The sequence below is a fragment of the Plectropomus leopardus genome, chromosome 19 (genome assembly GCF_026936395.1).
Source record: "Plectropomus leopardus strain MGB_pleo_1.0 chromosome 19, ASM2693639v1, whole genome shotgun sequence".
In the NCBI taxonomy this organism is placed as follows: domain Eukaryota; kingdom Metazoa; phylum Chordata; class Actinopteri; order Perciformes; family Serranidae; genus Plectropomus; species Plectropomus leopardus.
In genome coordinates, this window is record NC_142194.1 from 2015001 (window position 1) to 2037678 (window position 22678).

Below are 22678 nucleotides of genomic sequence, written 5' to 3' on the forward strand. Positions count from 1 at the left end.
TCTTATTTGTTGTTTCCTCTGCAAGAAACTCGCCTCTGTTTTTAAAGGTACTATACAAATAAAATGATCATTATTATTATAAATAATAAAAAATCAGCAGTATATATATATAAAAAAGGCGTCTGTCCTCGGTGTCACACTGTCCATCATCCCCTCCACCTCCTGAGAACAAAGTCAGCTCAGACACTTTGATAAAATACATTTTAAAAACATTTTAAAAACATATTTGCAGTTTGCAGAAATGCAGAAACATTTTCTTCTGAAAAACCTTCAAATAAACTTCAAACTTCGGCCTGAATAAACCTCCTCAGACTAACTTTTAGAGCTCGAATCTCTCCTGAACTCTTGAGGAGGATTTATTGGAAGAAATCGTTTAAACGAGGGAATATTTCTGCGCGTTTCGGTCGACAGCGAGCAGAAACAACATCTGGTTCAACGTCTGTATTTCACAGCGAAGTCTCGTCTTTCCACGGATATCGAGGACGTTACAGATAATGTATTCTTCTGGCTGCTTTGAAATGATAATTCTTCTTCTGCAGAAAGAATGAGGGAGGAGGTGAAATATGAGCAGATACTTTAACCCTTTGAAACCTGAGCAAATTGGCTTGATTTGTTCAGAAGAAACATGGTATGAAGGCAATGAGAGACTAAACAGCTAAAATATTGTTAAAAGTATTTTAAGAAATTGCTTAAAAATCAGAACAAAAGAAGTAAACAAACAAACCAATAAATGCGGGAATGACAAGAAAAAAAAAGTGCCAAAAAAGTTTAATTATTCTGTAAAATGTAATTATGATCATTAGAATATGGTGTTTTTTAAAGTGGTTTTTTTTTTGCATTTATCGGGACATTTTTGGACAAGTTGCTCATTGATTTTCATCCCCATGTTTTGAAAGTTTAAATACTTTCAGAGAAGTGATGTCAATCCAGGTTTCAAAGTACAAATACCACACTGAAAATACTCCAAAACCCCACCGAGTATTCAAAATGCACTCATGAAGTGAGAGGACCTGTGCTGACCCGTCTCTGCCACCTTGAAGCCTTCTCACTAAATGGAGCGTCCAAATTGCTCCAGTTTGTCTCACCATCAAAGGAGCGCCACAAACAACGAGCCGCGGTCACGAACTGTTTGTGCTTCGAGCTGGGAGGCCGTCTGATTCGCCGAGAAGATTAAAAAAACTTCATTTACCAACACACGCGGTGAAGTGGACGAGCCACTGATCCACTGCGCTGGGCCGTATCACCGCCGCTCTGGAAAAAATCAAAGGAAAGTGTGATTCAAAACATGTGGATGTCCGTGTGTCTGTCTGTAGTGGAAACGCACAGCCGCAAACTGGGATCTATGGAAAATGTTAATGGCAGCGAGGCTTTTGATGATAAGTGAACGTGATCGCCGGACTCTGACGTGACGTAATGTTTTTGGAGGGAGACGATCTGGCTGCTTCTGTGTTTGATGATCAGAGTCTCTGCGGCGCAATTTTGGATCAGAATTAGGTTTGTTGTCATTTATCTGCTTTTTAGTGCGTAATGGTCACGTTCAGAGAACATGAAATATCAGAGAAAGTACTGCTCTGCAAAAGTATAAAAACATAAATGTCGAACAGAAAAACAAATCACAAAAACAGACGTTTTTAAAGCGTCACCGTCACGTGTTTGGACGCCTCACGTTTCAGCTTACAGTTCATCCAACGCCACCGTGACCTTGACCCGTGACCATCAAAATCAAATTACTTGAGATATCACATTCACAAGAATTACACAGACAAGGTCACAGTGACCTTGAACTTTTACCTATGACCACCAAATTCAGATCAGTTCATCCTTGAGTCCAAGTGAACATTTGTGCCAAATTTGATAAAAACTCCCGTAAGGCCATCTTCAGATATTCCGTTCACCGTGACCTTGACCCATGACCATCGAAATCTCATCAATTCATCATTGAATCCACGTTTTTGTCAAATTTAAATAGGTGTTCCTCTGACCGCCACAACAGATTCTGCTGCAAAACCTAAATTACCCAAAAATATGATAAAAAATGTGGTTTGATCGAATAAAAATGTAAAAAAATCTTGTTGTTCCTGCTCAGCGTCTGTGTGGCGCCTCCAGTCGTCCGTCAGATCCATCCGAGCGTGAACTCGGGTCTCCTGTGGGTCCTTCTCTCAGACCGTGATGTGGAAGTGAAGGATGAAAGGTTTACAAAGAGACAGGAAGTCTTATCTGACTTCCTCTCCACAGAGATATGACAGTTTAGCGGCGCCCGTCACAGACCGAAAATTACCAGCAGACGAGAGGCGGCAGGGTCACGGGAGGAAGAAGAGGAAGAGGAAGAAATGTTGCTGCAGCTCGCTGAACTCACATGAAGGATTCAGAGGAACGTGGATCTTCTCCTGCAGGTTTGAGATTCACGGCGCAGTACATCCTCTAAAGTCTTCACGCTGAACAAACGTTACTGTTCTCTCTGTTTCAACGTTTTTCTGGTTCAGTGATTAAACATTTTACTCTCCAGGTTTTCTGGAAACCCGAAAACATCAGCCAGAGTGAAAAAATGGTCACACAAGCTAAAGAGTCAAAAAACTCCACTCATCTAATAAATAAGTCATTTACAAACATCTTTATGTCCAAATTTACAAAAAATAACGACAATAATTGAATAATACAAGTGTTCAATCAAAGAGAATTAAAACAACAGAGGCATAAAATTACAGTTACAAAAGTAGAATCTTCAAAGAAGCTAAAATAAAATGAATTTTAAAAAAATTAAATATTTGATCTCGTTGTCGTTCTAATGAATCAGATTCCTTTCGTCAAATTCTAAACTGAAAAGTCAGATTGAAATTCGTGAAATTTAGTCACCAAAATCATGTTCAGGATAAACTGATTCCACCTTAGACCTCCTTTAAGTGATTTGACCTTTTGAAACCCGAGCAAATTGGCTTGATTTCTGTTAAAAAGTTACAAGTTACAAAAAAAAACCCCAACAAGCGGGAAAAAGGGGAAAAAAATAATCAAAACAAATATGGAGGAAAAAATAAAAATATAATAAATAAATATATTTTAAAATGTTAATAAAGGTGTAAGTATAATTTTCTGTACATATTTCCCTATTTCTAAAAAAATATCAATTTAAAATAATTTCTCTCTTTCTCTGACTCTCAAAGGTCAAGGTCACGTTGATCTTGCATCCATCTTATTCTCATGAATACAATATCTAGAGAAGGCCTTTAGTAAGGTTCCTCAAATTTGGCACAAATGTCCAATTGGATTTGAGGATGAACTGATCAGAATTTAATATCAGAGGTCATCAGAGGTAATCAGAGGTCAAAGATCAAGGTCACTGCGACCACGTCTGTCTCATTCTTGTGAAACCAATATCTCAAGAACACCTTCAAGGAATTTCTTCAAGTTTAGCACAAATGTTCAAGTAGACTCAATAATGAACTGAGAAAAATTTGGTGGTCATAGGTCAAAGTCATGGTGACCTTGCATTCATCTCATTCATGTGAATGCAATATCTCAAGAATACCTTGAGGGATTTCTTTCAAATTTGGCCCAAAAGTCCACTTGGACTCAAAAATGAACTGATCAGAATGTGGTGGTCAGAGGTCAAAGGTCAAGGTCACTGTGAGCTTATTTGTCTTATTCTTATGAATATGATAGCTCGTGAAGACCATGAGGGGATTTCGTAAAATTTGGCACAAACTTCCACTTGGACTCAATGATAAGCTGATTTTGGTTGTCAAAGGTCAAGGTCACAGTGACCTTGACCTTTGACCATCAAAATCTCATTGTTGACACCACTCAAAGGCTCATGCCAAATTTGAAGACATTTCTGAAGAAAGATTTAACACAAAGTGCTGTAAGAGCTCAGTTTAACACTGCTGTGAGTGGACTGAAGGACGTCTCTTCCACCGAAAACCATTAAAGCTTCACGGCGTCCGGCCTCTGATGCGACTTTGCTGAGTCTTCCTGCCAATAATGACCTTCCACGGAGTAAAGGAGGACGCCGCTGCTCTCAGGTCGCTCCGCTCGCTGCAGCGTTACAGCTCCGCGTGGACACATTAACCCAACAGGAACCTGGTCCACACATTCAGGGCCTGTTTGTCCCCGTCTCCGCAGCACAGTCGGCCCTTTATCTCCGCCCGGCTTCTTCTGCATTAGTGTCTCAGACAAGAGTTGTTTTTTTATCAGCCTCGTAATTCAACCTTTACAACATGAGCAAACATACCAACGGTCTCTGCCCGCCGGCTGCAGCCCGACTGACTCAACCACTCGGAGAATTGTGACCAGCTAAGAGTCTTTATCTGCCTCCACACGTCATTTACAGGCTGCTGGAGCTTTTACTCAAAACGCATTTTCTATTCAACACTTTATAGTTTAACTGCAAAAAAAAGCCTCATATTTATTCTTTAAGCTGAATATTTCTCAGAGAAAATGAAACAGAGTTAATCCTATTCAATTCAGTTTTCAATAATAAAATCTTTAATTGGTTCAGGACTTGAAAGCGTTTGTGGAAATAAACTAGACTACAGTGAAAATGTTGTTGATTTAAGCTTCGGGCTGATTTATTTATTCTGAAGTGTGATTTTATTTCTCTCACAGTTGAAGATTTTCCGCTCTGAGGCTGAACTGTGTGACTGATTTATGTTTCAGTTCGTCTCTGACCGGATCAGTTTTAACATCGGAGCCGAAGGTGGACGCCGCTGCCGAGTTCAACTTTATGAAAAGTCGTAAAACAAAAGTTTGGAGGGAGAAATCAGGCGGAGAGAGAAGCTTCAGCGTGGACAGAAGGTAAGAGCTCCTGACAGTCTGTCTGCAGCTCGGATCAGGGCCGCAAATACAGACAGTGTGGTGGCCCTGGGGGCCATAGTGACAACGGGCCCCCCCAAAAACTACAAGAAAATTACCTGAAAATTAGTAAAAATATATATATTCTTTTAAAGGAAAAGTTAAAAAAAACAAAAAAAAAGAAAAGACAGTTAAAAAAACCAAAACTCTGAAATGTTTTGGATGAAGAGTTTAAAAAATGATAATAATTTTGTCATATTATTTTAAATATTTTATATTGGACGTGGGAGGTGGCTTTTGGCGTCACGCTGGTACGCTGAAAGCACTGACAGAGCGGACGTATTTGAAGAGTTCGGAGCGAGAACGGGCTGAACTTTCCTGCAGGAGTTCAGCGCGATCTCATCCCAACTCGTCACGTGGCGCCGCTCTGTCAGTGACCTTCTGCGTCTCCTGCTGACGTTTTAGGTGCATTCGTTGACATCACAGTAACGGCATCCCGGAGCGTAAACTGCTGATGCAGAAGGAAAAACCTAAAACATCGTAAGTAAACGTAGAACGTCACTGACGGAGCCGGTATGAGAACGTGTTGCACTCCTGCATGAAAGTCCGGGGTTTGTTGGATCCGTCCTCCGCTCCTCCTTACATTACGCCGTTACAGATGTCGTGACGCCGTCCAGCAGCTTAACGTGTGAAATGTGGCTTTTTGTGTCAGAAAAAACTGTCAGGGTGGCGTTATTTTACGAGTTCAGAATGAAAACAGGCTGAAATATTTGCACGTTTTCAGTGTTTAGTGAGTGTTTGTCGTTTTGGCAGCAACTTTCACTTCATGTTTGTGTGCGAACTGTTTTTAAACTTCTGAATGAACAAATTTGTTTACGCAAATGAGAAAAAGTGTCACAAGATACAGTTACTACATCATTATTACCGTCATTAATGTAATGACGGAGCTTGTGTGTAAACTGTGAGTCTCAGTGAGGAGGGAGTGTACCATCAGAGGGGGGGGGGGGTTACATCACCGCCCTGCTGGATCTGTGGCTGCAGTCAGAGGAGCCTTCAGTCAGGCTGCAGGAGCACCAGAGGAGCACCAGAGGAGCACCAGAGGAGCACCAGGGGAGCACCAGAGGAGCAGCAGAGGAGCAGCAGCCGGTGCGCCAACATGCGGACTGAGAGCGGCGTCCCGCGGGCCGCTGCGCCGTCTCTCCGGGCCCTGCTGACCGGGGCAGCTCGGGGCTGAGTCTGCCGGAGCGGGGACCGGGACATGGACTGTCCGCTCTCTCTGTCCCAAAGTTGCTGACAAGTTTTTTTGTTTTTTTTTTGGAGCGCTCGCGGTGCGTCAGCTGCGCGCGCGCTCAGCTCGGACTTGGATACTTTGGATATCGCGCGCGCGTTTCTGGCGGAGGAATTAACCTGTGAACTGATCAGATGGATAACTCGAGCTGTTTGTGGGCTGTGTTTGTGCTCGCGCTCTCTCTGGGCTTCAGGATAGAGGAGGGCGCCTGCCAACACTACTATCTCCTCCGGCCCATCCCCAGCGACACGCTGCCCATTCTGGACCTGCACGAGGACCCGGACCCGGTGCTGGATCCCCGGGAGAAGGACTTGAACGAGACGGAGCTCCGGAGCGCTCTGGGGAGCCACTTCGACCCGCAGTCCATGTCCCTGTCCCCGCCGGAGGACAAGCACGCGGGCAGCGAGGACGCGAGCGACGCGAGCCTGCGGCTGAAGCTCTCCGGAGCGATGCCCAAAGACATCCGGGCCATGGAGTTCGAGGTGCAGCACGGAAAGAAGCAGAAGCCGAGCAAGAAGCTGCGCCGGCGGCTGCAGCTGTGGCTGTGGTCGTACACCGGCTGCCCGGTGGTTTACGCCTGGAACGACCTGGGCAGCCGCTTCTGGCCGCGCTACCTGAAGGTGGGCAGCTGCTACAATAAACGCTCCTGTTCCATCCCCGAAGGGATGTTCTGCAAAGCTGCCAAATCGACTCATTTTACGATCCTGCGATGGCGCTGCCTGCAGAAAAAGGGCGCTCTGAAATGCGCCTGGATCCCGGTCCAGTACCCGGTCATCACCGAGTGCAAGTGCTCGTGCCTCAACTGAAAATAAAAAAACAGACTCTGCTGCTGCAACCAGTCACTAAAAGCCAACTTTGAGGATTATTTTTATACACAAGGAGCTTTATCAGACACTTAAAGAGTCAGAACAACCTGTTTTCGAGCTGCAAAGTTTTGACTTCATGTTAAAAAGTCCCAACAGAGAAAAAAGTTTTTTGTTTTGGGGTGCACTGTGCAGTGTGAGACGTAAAATCTGACAAGTTGATCTTAAAATAATCTTGGAAACCGAGATTTTATATTATTTTTTATACACAAGCAGCTTTATCAGACATTGAGTGAGTCAGAACAACTTATTGCTTTGCAGAAAAATGGAAAAAATTATCATTCATGAGTAAAAAAAACTTACTTTCTTTGTTTCAACATTTTGACGCAATGTGTAAAAGTCCCAAAAGAGAAAAAAGTTCAACCCCAAAGTGCTTTTCTCTCAGCCTGAGCTGCACTGTGCAGTGTGAGAATGCACTGTAAAACCTGACAAGATGATCTTACTTAAGTAATATTGGAAACCAAACTTTTCTGATTTTAGTGAGTCATTTAGTGAGTCAGAGCAGCTTGTTTTCTTGCCACAAACTGAAGAAATTTGTCATTAATGAGTAAAAAGTGTTGCGGTGCATCGGACAGTGTGAGAAAGGTCAAACTGTAAAATCTGGCAAGTTGATCTTAATTAAAATAATATTGGAAACGAAACGTTTCGGATTATTTTTACGTAAAGAAGCTTTATCAAACATTCAAAGAGTCAGAGAAGAGTCAGCAAACGTTTTTAAAAAATGTCATTAATGAGTAAAAACATTTATCTTTATATTTTTTTAAACATTTTAATTTCATGCTAAAAAGTCCCCAAAGTGTCAGTTTTCTGTCAGTTGTGTTGCGGTGCGCTGTGCAGTGAGAACCTCGCAAATCTGACAAGTTCATCCAACTTAAACTTAATCTTGGAAACTGACTGCTTTGAAAAAGTACGTATTACTGGAAATCTTAATTTATATTGAATTTTTCGGCTAAGTTTAAAGTTAAGTTATGTTTACTTGATTTCTGAAGTTTTTGCAACTTAAAAATGACAAGATTTATTCAATTAAACTTTCTAAGTGTTAACATCTTCATTAAACCAAGTGAGTCTGACTTAAGTGATAATGACGAAGAGGGTTTGATTGTGATAAAGTTCAGAGATCTTTAAGTCCTGTTTCTTAAAATGTTTAAGAAAACGGAAACATAACTGAATAGTTTGCAGCCAGAATACAGATACATCTGTACATACAGTACAGCTGGTTTACTTTAGCTGCTAAAACTTATTACGACTGATTTGATTAAATGATTATGAATTTTTACATTGCAGCAACTTCAAATTTAATTAAGTTTGAAAATGAATTAAATCTAATTAAATGTTGAGTAAACTTAACAGTTAGATATAAAGTAAATGTACATTAAGATTAATAGTTCTATATACTCATATTTTTTAATCATTTTTAAAAAGTAAAATCAACTTGTCAGATTTTACAGTGTATTTGATGTACATGTTTTTATTTTATTTGACAACAGAACTTTGTATAAAATGAAGGTCAGTATTATTAATATAATCAAATCTACTGTATTTTTGTTCAGTGTATCTTGATTGTAACTGTTTATATTTATACTGAAGATTAAAAAATGAATTTATGGAGAAAAAAATGAAGAGTTCTGCTCCGAATATCAGAACTCTTCATTAAAACTCATCGTAAGATGCTGTAAAATAAAAAGGGACAGTTGGTTTATAAACCACAGGACTGAGACTCTTTGTTTTACAGATTCTTAACTGCAGTAAAAGTATTAATATGACACTGTAAAAATACTCTGTGACAGTAAACGTATTTTAAACTTCCTGCATCAACATCAACATCAAGACGCCTTTTGCTCGAATTTTTAACCTCCGAAACCTGAAAAAAATGGTTTGATGTCTTTCAAAAACATGAGAAAAAACATCATGAACAACTTGGTATGAAACGTCCCGCAAACTGAAAAAAAAAACCCAAACCCAACAAAAACGTTTTTTTAAAAGGAAAAAACAAAAAAAAAAGTTTTAAAAAGGTTTCTATGTTGATTTTGAGCTATTAAACAGTGTTTATGAGAACTTGAAAAGCACTTCATAAATAAAAAGTATTATTTATTATTATTATTATTATTTTAAAAAGACCTAAAAATTAGCTGGTGGGGATTATTAGCGATCAATCAATCAGAAAAAAACTAAATTTATAATCCTCTTACTTACACATTTAAAATTTTGTAACAGAAAAAAATATTTTAAAAGAATATTAGGACGTTATTTATTTACCTTTATTTATTTTTATTATTTTTATTCATTTTTATTTTTGTTTATTTTCTGGTAATTTTCTTGTAACTTTGTACTAAATTTATTGGTTATTTGGGGCCTTTTTTTTGTTTAGTTTTAAAAGGGTTAAAGTATTAAAAAAATGTGGGATGGAGGATGCAAACAGATTCTTATCACTTCAGGCTGGACAGGTATTTAGTTCGGGTCAAGACTGGCTTTTGATCTGTGTGTGTGTGTGTGTGTGTGGGTGTGTGTGTGTGTGTGTGTGTGGGTGTGTGTGTGTGTGTGTGTGGGTGGGTGTGGTGGCTGGCACTTTGTTGAACTCAACTGTGTTCGGGGAGGGCTCGATGTCTCGATGATTCTTTGTAAAATGTCCCAAACATTTCATATGTGAGTCACAGTTATTTTAAAAACTAATTTAAGGAATCCTCATCAACGGTATTTCCCGTGTTTATTTATTTAGTCACCAAATGATGTCCACAGAAGACACGTAAACTACATACGTCATGTCGATGTCTTTTTTGGACATTTCATGTTGCGTTGGCGTAGGCAGCTGCTCTTGGAGGAAATGTGTTATCACATTAAAAGCTGCAGATTTGTGTTTTGTTTATGGGCTGTATTTACGTTTGCAGATTTTACGTGTGTTTTTGAATTTCTGCCCCTCATCATGTGCCCAAATCTAACCATCGTGACGGTCCGCGCTGTTGTGTAAACGTAACGACGTGCTGCGTCCTCCCACCACGTGCACTTTTTGACATCAACGTGATGACATCCTGGAGCGTAAACAGCTGACGCAGAAGGAAACATCATAAGGAGACGCAGACAGTCGCTGACAGAGCGGCGACACGTGACGAGTTGTTTTTTGATTAAGACTGCAAACTAATGATTCAGCCCGAAAACTCAACGGGAAAATCTTTATCGAAGTATTAAGAAAAGAGAGGTCGGCTCATTTCCATCTTTACAATCAGACTCCTTGTTGCAGAGGAGTCGCCCCCTGCTGGCGTTTAGGAAGAATGCAGGTTTTTGGGCGAAAACAGTCTGTGGGGGATTCAAAGTGAAGGATTTGTTGGTACTCACAATAAATCTGCAGTTTTCTGCACGTTTCTATAAAAAACAAACAAACCACAGAATCCTAGAATAATGACAGAGATATCAGATATATGTACACAGATATATGTACGCACAGATATATGTACACACAGATATATGTACACAGATTTATGTACCCACAGATATGTACACAGATATATGTACACAAATATATGTACGCACAGATATATGTACACAGATATATGTACGCACAGATATATGTACACAAATATATGTACGCACAGATATATGTACACAGATATATGTACGCACAGATACATGTACACAGATTTATGTACCCACAGATATGTACACAGATATATGTACACAGATATATGTACAAAGATATATGTACACAGATATATGTACACAGATATATGTACGCACAGATATATGTACACAGATATATGTACACAGATATATGTACACAGATATATGTACGCACAGATAGACAGCAGTGTGTGTTTTGACAGGTAGGACGAGTGGGAGAATTCGGACGTTACACCGAGACGTTTCAAGGTTTTCGCTCTGGTGTGAGGAGACAGATGATTTCTGCTGCCGCCCACCACCAGGTCTGACTGCCGCCAACACACACACACACACACACACACACACACACACACTCACACACACACACACACACACACACACACACACACACACACACACACACACACACACACACACACACACACACACACACACACACACACACACACACACACACACACACACACACACACACACACACACACACTCACACTCACACACACACACACACACACACACACACACACACACACACACACACACATACACACACACACACACACACACACACACACACACACTCACACTCACACTCACACTCACACACTCACACACACACACTCGCATGCTCACATTTATCCGTCCTGCTCTCTGAGTAACTTTCAGCATCCTCTCTCATCCAACAGCAGGGAAATTTTCCCCAGTACTTTCAATTTTTGTACTTTTTTTGTTGTGTGTGTGCGTGCGTGCATGCATGCACGTGTGTGTGTGTTGACAGTCAGCGGTTCAGCAGCAGATTGATGACAGTCTGGTAGTGTTTTTTACCAACAAGGAGACTCCAGACAGAAACAGCCTGCTATTAAGTAATCCCACTTTGTGTGTGTGTGTGTGTGTGTGTGTGTGTGTGTGTGTGTGTGTGTGTGTGTGTATTTCAATAGTTATTTACCGCTGGGAATCACCAGAGGCCCCACGATATCATATTGTCACAACACTTAAGATATAATGTTTATATGATTTTAAACATCTGACAATATGCTGAATATTTCAATCAGATAAAATGTAAAATATTTATTACCTTTTTTTCAATTAATGCGAATTATGTCCCCAAATTCAAACTTTGTCAGCATCATTTACATCTTACAGGACAAAGTGTTTGGCCTGTTTTTCTCACTTAAATCTTTGTTATTGCAGCAAATTGTACTTGATTTTATTAATTTACTGGACTTTCAAAAGTTTAATTTGTATTCACAATATTTCACAATAAAAATAATTTTCATAATTTGAAAAATCTAATATATTATAAAAAAAAGAATAAAAAAAGGTATTTATCTAGTATCAATTCAATATCGATACCTCCAGTGCAGACCAAGCGAAGAATAAAGATCAATACCACCACGCAACATTTCTGTAAATTTTGTAGGAAAATTTTATTTGTATTAATAATTTTCTTTTATTTTTGATACGTAAGTTAGGAACCACATTTTTTGTCCCTGATCCTGATCTGTGTCATTTAATATTGCATATATGCCGATACCGCTTCTTTTAATACTTTTAATACAGCTGCACAGAGCACACCTTTAAGAGGGCTTTTGTAAAGTTTTATTAAAAAATATCTGCACCCAAACTCTTCCTTGATGTTTTTTTATTTTTTATTTGCCCTTAAATATTACTTTTAAAAATTAGTTTTATAAAATAAAGTATAAGCATATTTTTGTTTTACTTCGCAGTGGCAAGTGTGACTGTGCACGGTGCAGCAGTGTGTGTGCAGCAGCAGTGTGTGCGTGCAGCAGCAGTGTGTGTGTGTGTAGCAGCAGTGTGTGTGCATGCAGCAGCAGTGTGTGCGTGCAGCAGCAGTGTGTGTGCAGCAGCAGTGTGTGCGTGCAGCAGCAGTGTGTGTGCAGCAGTAGTGTGTGTGTGTGTGCATCAGCAGTGTGTGTGCAGCAGCAGTGTGTGTGTGCAGCAGCAGTGTGTGCGTGCAGCAGCAGTGTGTGCGTGCAGCAGCAGTGTGTGTGTGCAGCAGCAGTGTGTGTGCAGCAGGGGGCAGCAGTGTGTGTGTAGCAGCAGCAGTGTGTGTGTGTGCAGCAGCAGTGTGTGTGTGCAGCAGTGTGTGTGTGCAGCAGCAGTGTGTGTGTGTGTGTGTGTGTGTGTAGCAGCAGTGTGTGTGCAGCAGTGTGTGTGCAGCAGCAGTGTGTGTGCAGCAGTGTGTGTGTGTGTGTGTGTGTGTGTGTGTGCAGCAGCAGTGTGTGTGTGTGTGTGTGCAGCGGCGGTGTGTGTGTGTGCAGCAGCAGTGTGCAGCAGCAGTGTGTGTGTGTGTGTGTGTGTGTGTGTGCGTGCAGCAGCAGTGTGTGTGTGCAGCAGCAGTGTGTGTGCAGCAGCAGTGTGTGTGTGTGTGTGTGTGTGTGTGTGTGCAGCAGCAGCGTGTGTGTGTGTGTGCAGCAGCAGTGCGTGTGCAGCAGCAGTGCGTGTGTGTGTGTGTGCAGCAGTGCGTGTGTGTGTGTGTGTGTGCAGCAGCAGTGTGTGTGCAGCAGGGGGCAGCAGTGTGTCGCCGTCCGTCACTCTGACTCCATTAAATGACTTGTGTCAGTGTGACGACATGTGAAGGTGTGTGTGTTGTTTCTGACTGCACAAATTTCATGAAGCCGAGGCTGCGTCCGTGTGTGTGTGTGATCACACTGCCCCACACTGTTCACACACTGTTTATACGTACCAGTGTGTGTGAGGGCCCCTCTGTCTGTCGCAGCCTGTTTACTCAAACTTTATTTTGGGAAAATTCCACAAACTCTCTGCAGGACTGCAGACATAAATCACTGAAGCTGCTGCAGCCTCTGTCACTCTCACACACACACACACACACACACATACACACAATGTCTGCAGGTCTGTGTGTGTGTGTGTGTGTGTGTGTGTGTGTGTGTGATAAATTGTGTTTTTGTAGCTGTACCTAAGTACATAAGTACAAGTGTTTTCAGTTTTCTTCATATTTCAGACACAAATCTTGTTTCCGTTTTATTCTTTTGCTGAGTTCATTAAACCCTTTGTTGCACACAGATTAATAATCTGATTTCATTAAGTCTTCCATTTTAAAAGATTATTAATCTGTTCTTTTGTTTCGTTCCTTGAATTGTTTGTTCGTTGTTCGCCGTTCGTTCACGCGGGTGATTCGCCTGTTTTCTCAGTTTTTTAAAACTGTTCTGCTGTCATTAAACTGTTCGTACTCTCAGATTATCAATCCGTTCTTTCACTGGTTTCATTTTTTATAGATTATTAATCTGTACTTTCTGGTTTCTCAATATAATGTTGCACATTCAGATTATAAATCTGTTCTGTCAGTGGGTTTAGTAAATTTTTTGTAAACACAGATTATTAATCCGTTCTTGCACTGGGTTTATTAGATTGTTCATCCACACAGATTATTAATCTGTTCTCTCGCTGGGTTCATATAATCCTTTGAAAACAGATTATTGATCCTTTTTTTCGCAGGGTTTTTTAAAATATTTGTACATATTACAGATTATTAATCTGTTCTTTTCCTGGTTTATTGTACAGACAGATTATTTAATCTCTTCTAATTGTTGTTATTTAATCTGTTCATACAATTTGTTCACCTTGTTGATTGACCTCTTTTCTCAGTTTTTTCTTCTCTCAATTGTTTTTTTTTTCCGTGGTGTCATTACATTATTCATACACTCAGATTAATAATGTTTGCTTTATTTGTGGTTTGCTCCATAAACTAAATAAATAAATATAATTAGTATAAAGTATGAAACTGGGACAGAGAGTCATGAAGAAAAGATACAACGGAGAATTTTTTTTCTGGATTTTACAAACAGAAAAGTCCAAGTGGAGCTGGATTAGATTAGATTTTTCTTCTTCTTCTGTCTAAAAAACCCTCGGTGATGTTGATGCAGTGAAACAGTCCGACAGAGACACCTGCTGGTTAAAAATGTGAACAATTAGAAACTAAAACACCAGATTTGAATTCTTTAGGTACTTATGGTTTATTTCAAATACCTTGAAAATGGCAGAGAGGCACACAGGCTACAAGAATCTGAAGCTAGTCAGCCAATGAGCACCAGATATCACATGAAAAAAGACAAAAAACATATTTACAAATATAAATTAACACATTATTTTAACTCCAAAAGACACTGTGACGGCAAAAATGTATTAAAATGGTATAAAATTGGTAAATATAGGTGATAATGGGATGCCAGCTTACATTATACTGTGCGTAGTGCAAGGAATACTGTCAATAATACAAATTAAAATAAAATTCACATTCATAACAGCTTTGGTCCAAAGAAAGACGAGGACAGAGACCCTGACGGGATGTTGTGTATGGATGAAAAATCACAGACTTCACTTGATGTGTGTTTTTGAATATTTAGGTGAAACATGCTGCCCCGGATGAAGCCACATGTTTAGTTTGGATACAGGTCCGACGAGCACAACATGTCCTACTCAAACTAATCGTCACAAGCAGCTGAACGGTGGCAGTGGGCTGGACAGACTGGGAGGAACCTGAGGCACTGGAGAGGTGGTGTCGCACATCCATCTGAAACCCCGTTTCTGCACCCGCAACTAAAACACAGTCTGACGGGAGAAAATACGAAGGTAAAAACTGACTACGCAAAAAAAACCTCTGTCAATGTCCTCTTATTTGCTTTTTCTTGAAGCTGCACATTTGTGGTCTTTATCATTGGCTGGAGCTGTCACATGACCTCCTGAAATCACATGACCTCCTGAAATCACATGACCTCCTGAAATCACATGACCTCCTGTAATCACATGACCTCCTGAAATCACATGATCACACATGAAAATCCATTCACATGTTGAGCAAACTGATGAAGACCACAAGGTGAAGCTGCAGCACAAAAAAGCAGGTAAATGGACTTAAACTGGCTATTGAGTCGTCTGTTTACTCGAGAGAAAGAATTAACTCTCAACTCGCCGACGTCCAAACCAAACTCCATTCAAAAAAGTTACAATTTAATGCCACTTGACTATTCTGTTATTTCTGTTTTTTCTGAGCAATTAGGAATCTTAAGTTTATGTTTTTGTTTTAAATGCTTCACTGCAAATCAGACTTCATTCAAAAAAGTTACGATTTAACTCCACTCGACTCTTTTCCGTGATCTTTGTGTTTTTTGTGGGGTACTGGGATTCTTTTTCTCTTCAAACCAAATTTAATTGATAAATGTCACCGTTTAATGCGACTTGACTGGGACTCTTTTGTTTACAGTTCTTAGTTTAACATGATCCACCACAAACCAAACTCCATTCAAAAATTCACAATTTAAATCCACTTGACTATTCTCAGATTTCTGTGTTTTTTCTGAGCAACTGGGAATAATTTTTTTCAGTTTTTTGGTCTAAATGATTCACTAAAGACCTGTAAAAGTCCCCTGATGTGATGACAGCTGAGCAAACTGATGATGACCATGAGGTGAAGCTGGACTTTGAAGTGGACTGTATGTGACTACTAAGTTGTTGAAACGAACCAACATCCAAACCAAAGTCCAACCAAGTTATGATTTTACCCCCCCGACTACCATCAATCATTTCTGAGGTTGTTTTTATTTTGAGGAACGAGGACTTTATTTCTTTTGTGTCCAGTTTTTACTTCAAACCAATCTCCGTTTAAAAAAGTTCCCATTTATTGCCACTTCTCTATTCTCAGTGATTTCTGTGTGTTTTGAGCAATGGGGACTTTATTTCTTTTTTTCAGTTTTAAATGCTCAATTCTCCACCGAAAACTATTCAAAAAGTTTATAGATTTGGTCCTCAGTGGCAGATATTGCTAATAAAAGTTTGTGGATTTATTCAGAGAAACAAGGACTTTGTTTCTTTTGAGTTCAGTTTTTAACACCACCACACACCAAACTCCATTCAAAAAAGTGATATATTTATATTTAGGTCTCAGCGGCAGATACTTCTAATAAATGTTTGTGGATTCAGTGAGAAACTGGGATTTTGTTTTCTGGAAAATATTGTGGTTATTTGTCGTATTAATTATTAAATTCATCACCACAAACTGAAATCTGTTCACCTCCGTTGTATTAAAGCAGAAACGGTGATGGAAAAGAACTGCGAGGAGAAAACGGTGCGATTTGAACTGATGCTGGTGTTCGAAGACCGTTTGACCGACGTCAGGCCTGCAAACCGTGTAATCCTGAAACCTTGATTTTCCCGCTCGGCGCAGACTGCGTGTTAGTGTCGGGTGTAAACGGAGTCTAAACTTCAGGGTTCCTACTTTGTTTCAAAGCAGATGATGTCTCCACTGTGTTTCTGTCTTCTACTACGTACGCAACATCACCGAATAACTGGAACCACAAACTGTATCGTCTGTTCGCACAGCGCACAAAGTTCCCGGACTTTTTTTGTGCATTTCTACGTAAAAAGAGCCGAGAGCGTCTGGATGGCGGGAACCCTGAGAGCTGCGGGAGGAAGTGTTGCGGGACAGTTCAGCTCAGCTCTGCAGACGTCCTTCAGTGATTCCGTGAATTGAAGAACCCCACGCTGGTCGGCGACTCCTTCACCGTCACCGTGATAAAGTTGGCCGTGACGTCGGTGACGAACACGTGCTCCAGGAGGCTCCGCGCCGGCCGCCAGTCCGTCTCCGTGTCCGACTCGGTGGCGTCGTTGCCGAGGCTGGGCCTGCTGTTGTTTGGAAACAGTGAGACGTTGTGCTCTGATTCGCTGCTGCTGGACTCGTCGGAGTCTCCGGTGCTCAGCTCGTTCAGGCTCCGGGACTGCGCGCCGAGCTTCCTCTCGCCGCCGTTTCCCCGACTGGAGCTGCTTCCTGTCATCTTCTTAGTGTCTGTTAACGTCTCCTTCGACCTGTCCTCCCTTAACCTCCCCGGCTCTGCACCGCTGCCTGCTGCCAGCGCAGAACGCTGTCCGCCAGCTGACGTCCGAGTCTCTTTCATGCCAACTCCTCCTTTGACAACGACGCCGCCACCGCTCCGTAAGCTCGACCTGGACGCTGCAGCGCCGGCGTTGCTCCCCTGAAGGCTGCCGGCCGGCAGCTTGCTGACGCTCTGCAGGTTGAGAGCTCGGAGGTTGAGCGCCTGGTTGGCTCGGTCTCGAGGCGTCGGCGAGGGCGACACTTTGGAGAGGCTCTGCTGCTTGTGCTGAACCATCCCGCCGCCGTCCTGCCTCCTCTGGCTCAGCGAGGAGCGCTGCACCGCCGTCTGACCTCCACCGAAGCCGCTGTGCAAACCCAGCGAGCCGCCGCCTTGTTTGAGAGCGGACAGCTTGTAGCCGTCTCCTCTGCTGCCGCTCGTTTCTGAGATGGAGCGCTTCAGCTCGGACAGAGAGTTCTTGGTTTGCGGGGACGGACTGGTTTTGCTGTAGGTGGCGGAGGACGGAGACATGGAGCGGCTGGTCCAGATGCAGCTGAGGGATCCCGGTTTGGAGGCGGCGCTCTGGGAGAAGGAGCTGGAGGAGGTCTGGGAGGTGGAGGCGTCGTCTCTGGAGGTCCTGCTCAGCCCCGTGTAGGTGAAGCTGGCCGGCTGCAGCGGCTTCTTCACGCCGAGTCGAGGCTCCTCCCTTGGCGGTCTGAGCACCGGGTGGTGGCGAGGAGGAGGAGGAGGAGGAGGAGGAGGAGGAGGTGAAGGAGGTCGGCTCTTTGCTTGTCTTAGCGCCCTCAGGTCAGGGTGCAGCGGCTTCCTCCCGCGCTTCCTCTTGCGGGGAGGGTCGGGTTTGGCGAGCACGATCTGAGGCCTCTTCTGGGGGACGGGGTGGACGCGAGGGCTCGGCTTCGCCTTCTTCGTGTGCTCTTCGTCCTCGGAGGAAGAGGAGGAGGCGGACGATGTGAGGCCGGAGGAAGAGGAGGACGAGGAGCGGCTGTCTTTAGTGGCAGCGGGCTCAGGCTGCTGGAAACATGAAGAATAAATGAACTGAGGAAAAGATTCGTCTGAGCGCTGAAACACTGACGGAGAGAAACGTTACCAGAATCTTCCGCGGTCGTCCTCGCGGCCTCTTCCCTTTCTTCTGGAACAGAAGCTCCCGCTCTTGTTCTCTGACAAATATTTACACAAGGTTTCACGTTAAACACGCAGCTTTTGTTCCATATGTTAAAAAATAAACAGGCAGGCAGACTGGAAACGCTGAATAATGAACGCAAAAATCAAAACACGGTTCGAAGAACCTGGCTGTAACCTTTGAAACCTTTGAAACCTTTGAAACCTACCTACCATATGAGAAACTTAACAAGAAATGCCCCCAAAATGAGTAAGAAATTTGTAGGGAAAGAAGTTATCAAAAGCAATAAAAAAAAAATTATATATATTTATATATAAATATATATATATATCATAAAAATGTCAAATGTAGGTTTCTGTCGTTTTTTTTCTTTTTTGATGGTATCTTATAATTTCACCATTTTTTTTTCCTGACATTTTTTTTTAATGTTTTCAGAAGAAATCAAATGGATTTTTTAAGGTTTCAGGGGTTTCAATGTTTGTAAAAGGTGCTTCTATCTGAAATTGTCATTGGCAGCCAACACACAGTTATAACAAATACCACATTAACACACACACACACACACACACACACACACACACACACACACATTTATACACACACCTCTTGTGGAAAGCTGCCAGCAGCCTCGGGTCCAAAATATTTTCTTCTGGCTCCCAACTGTTGTGCCTGAAAACATCAGTCCAAATGCATTACATTAATTCTCGTTTTATGATCTTACATTAAGCTACATAGTAACATATTTGTTTATTGCACGTATATCTGTTCTTAATACTGTGAACTTTAGCACATTTATGCACAAAACTATGCAGCTCCTCATTGTCCATTCTTTTTGAATTTCTTCCATTTTCTTTTCACATAATCTAAAATCCTAATAAGATATAATTCTGCAGAATATGTAAACTGTGCAGCAGTAACAGTGACCAGCACACATGCTGGATGTTTACTGGTGTCATACTGGTCTGTACCATAATAACTGCTGAGTTCATGTGCATAAAATAAACACTGTATTTTATATTTCCAGTTAGGATGCAGGTGATCCGGTGCAGCTGCAGCTCATGCTGCTATATTTGGAGCATATACAGTATATATACTGGTATATGTGGTATATATACTGGTATATTTGGTGTATGTACAGTATATATACTGCTATATTTGGTGCATGTACAATATATATAATGCTATATTTGGTGCATATACAGTATATATACTAGTATATGTGGTATATATACTGGTATATTTGGTGCATGTACAGTATATATACTGCTATATTTGGTGCATATACAGTATATATACTGGTATATGTGGTATATATACTGGTATATTTGGTGCATGTACAGTATATATACTGCTATATTTGGTGCATATACAGTATATATACTGGTATATGTGGTATATATACTGGTATATTTGGTGCATGTACAGTATATATTTTGGTATATTTTTGGTGCACACACAGTATATATACTGGTAAATTTGGTGCACACACAGTATATATACTGGTATATGTGGTGCATGTACAGTATATATACTGGTATATTTGGTGCACACACAGTATATATACTGGTATATTTGGTGCACACACAGTATATATACTGGTATATTTGGTGCACACACAGTACATATACTGGTATATTTGGTGCATGTACAGCATATATACTGGTAAATTTGGTGCACACACAGTACATATACTGGTATATTTGGTGCACACACTGTACATATACTAGTATATTTGGTGCACACACAGTACATATACTGGTATATTTGGTGCACACACTGTTCATATACTGGTATATTTGGTGCATGTACAGCATATATACTGGTAAATTTGGTGCACACACAGTACATATACTGGTATATTTGGTGCATGTACAGCATATATACTGGTATATTTGGTGCACACACAGTACATATACTGGTATATTTGGTGCACACACAGTACATATACTGGTATATTTGGTGCACACACAGTACATATACTGGTATATTTGGTGCACACACAGTACATATACTGGTTTTAGCATCAGCTGCTTGGTGTGGAAAAACAGCGGAATAACGAGCAGAAATGGCTGCTGCAGCTCCGAGTGTCCTCCGTGTTTTTATCCGTCAGTGTTGTAACGTTAAATGAGATTGAATATTTCCCTCCGGTGCGGTGAAGCCCCCCGGCAGCGGAGCGGACACCGCGGCGGAGCCCCGCATTGTTTGGGGCCATTTTTCACTGTTATGTGTCGTTAGCATGAGCGCGGCTAACAGTTAGCTCACTTACTTGGACGACCACCCTCTCCACTTGACCAGATACTCAAACTTTCCCTGAAAAAAAGAGCACAAAGCCGGTCAGAGCGCGTCCGGACACCGCACCCGGCCCCGCATGGCCCGCAGCCGCCGCCCCGCTTACCTTCCTGGGCCGTTTGCTGAGGATGCATTCCGCATCAAATACCTGGCCGACGGTGACCCCCTCCATTACTACAGCAGCCCCGAGGAACCAGCGCGAGAGCGGCTCTGACCCCACACGGCCACCGTACGCGCACCAGCAGCATCTCTCTGTTATACATTTGTTATTATAAACATGTTATACATACATTATCATAAAGGTGTTATACTTACATTATTATAAACATGTTATATATACATTATCGTAAACGTGTCATACTTGCATTATTATAAACATGTTATACATACATTATCATAAACATGTTATACTTACATTGTTATAAACGTGTTATACTTACATTATTATAAACATGTTATACATACATTATCATAAACGTGTTATACTTACATTGTTATAAACGTGTTATACTTACATTGTTATAAACGTGTTATACTTACATTATTATAAACATGTTATACATACATTATCATAAACGTGTTATACTTACATTGTTATAAACGTGTTATACTTACATTGTTATAAACGTGTTATACTTACATTATCATAAACATGTTATACATACATTATCATAAACGTGTTATACTTACATTGTTATAAACGTGTTATACTTACATTATTATAAACATGTTATACATACATTATCGTAAACGTCTTATACTTACATTGTTATAAGCGTGTTATACTTACATTATCATAAACGTGTTATACTTACATTGTTATAAACATGTCATGCTTACATGATAATAAACATGTCATACATACATTATCACCATATTTAGAACCTGCCTGTTATACATTCGTTATTATAATCATGTTATAATACATTATTATAAACATGTTGTACATACATAATTACAAACATGTTGCCCATACATTGTTCTAAACCTGTTGTACATTCATTATGTCTCGTGGTAAATCTGAAAAAAGCAAAAGCCATAATAATAATAATAATAATAATAATAATAATAACGTGTTTTATTTATAGGCGCCTTTCTTGACACTGTAAGGTCACCTTACATCATCAACATAAAAGCAGACACAATATTAAAGAGACAAAATAAAATATAGAAATACAATATAAAATTAGACGGAGGTCAGGTGGGACTGAGTCCCAGAGCTGGAGCAGAGCGGCTGAATGCTCTGCTCCCCGTGGTAACAAGATGGGCGGGGGGGACGATGAGATGGATGGAGGAGGAAGATCTGAGGGTGCGGGTGGGTGTAGCATGTGGAGGAGGTCAGAGAGATATGGTGGTTGGCTGTGGACAGCTTTGAAGGTAAGGAGGAGTATTTTGTAGTTGATGCGGTATGTGATGGGGAGCCAATGTAGCTGTTGTAGAATAGGTGTGACGTGATGGATTAAAGGGTGCGTGTAATGATACGGGCAGCTGAGTTTTGGAGCAGTTGTAGTTTATGGAGGGTTTTATGTGGAAGGCCAAAGAGAAGAGAGTTGCAATAATATAAACGGGAGGTGACCAGACTGTGAACAAGAACAGCAGCTGAGTGAGGAGTAAGAGAAGGACGAAGCCGGTTGATGTTACGAAGATGGAAGTAGGCAGACCGAGTGATATTATTGACATGGGAGGCGAAGGAGAGGGTGCTGTCGAGGATGACACCCAGACTCTTAACCTGAGGGGAGGGAGAGATGGAGAAGTTATCGACGGGTATAGAGAAATTATGGAGTTTGTTTAACATAGATTTTGTGCCTATTAAAAGAAGTTCTGTTTTATTGCAATTTAATTTAAGGAAGTT

General features: G+C 41.2%; 2 protein-coding genes and 1 long non-coding RNA gene across 5 annotated transcripts; 2 read left to right on the plus strand and 1 right to left on the minus strand.

Annotated features, from left to right (window-relative positions):
- Positions 1 to 1368: 1368 nt before the first annotated feature.
- On the plus strand, positions 1369 to 11127 carry LOC148186268 (uncharacterized). The gene is made up of 3 exons (XR_015775014.1): positions 1369 to 2393; positions 4651 to 4788; positions 10752 to 11127. It is a non-coding gene; the product is annotated as an uncharacterized LOC148186268 (long non-coding RNA).
- nog3 (noggin 3) lies at positions 6091 to 9081 on the plus strand. The gene has a single exon (XM_088069947.1). It carries the CDS (start codon positions 6208 to 6210, stop codon positions 6877 to 6879), a length of 672 nt encoding a protein of 223 aa, XP_087926073.1. The 5' UTR covers positions 6091 to 6207; the 3' UTR covers positions 6880 to 9081.
- A 3394-nt stretch (positions 11128 to 14521) lies between the features above and the next one.
- LOC121959232 (chromobox protein homolog 2-like) lies at positions 14522 to 21030 on the minus strand. Of its 3 annotated transcripts, XR_015775009.1 has the most exons (6): positions 20933 to 21030; positions 20804 to 20847; positions 19141 to 19206; positions 18505 to 18574; positions 15342 to 18428; positions 14522 to 15305 (listed from the first exon to the last, which is right to left on the minus strand). XR_015775009.1 is itself a non-coding variant. In XM_042508459.2 (5 exons), the coding sequence occupies exons 1-5, from the start codon at positions 20996 to 20998 to the stop codon at positions 17040 to 17042; spliced, it is 1632 nt and encodes a 543-aa protein (XP_042364393.2). In that variant the 5' UTR covers positions 20999 to 21030; the 3' UTR covers positions 14522 to 17039. The 3 variants fall into 3 exon arrangements, 2 of the variants coding, with proteins under 2 accessions (XP_042364393.2, XP_042364392.2); XM_042508459.2 differs by having other exon boundaries at positions 14522 to 18425; XM_042508458.2 differs by having other exon boundaries at positions 14522 to 18428.
- Positions 21031 to 22678: the final 1648 nt, after the last annotated feature.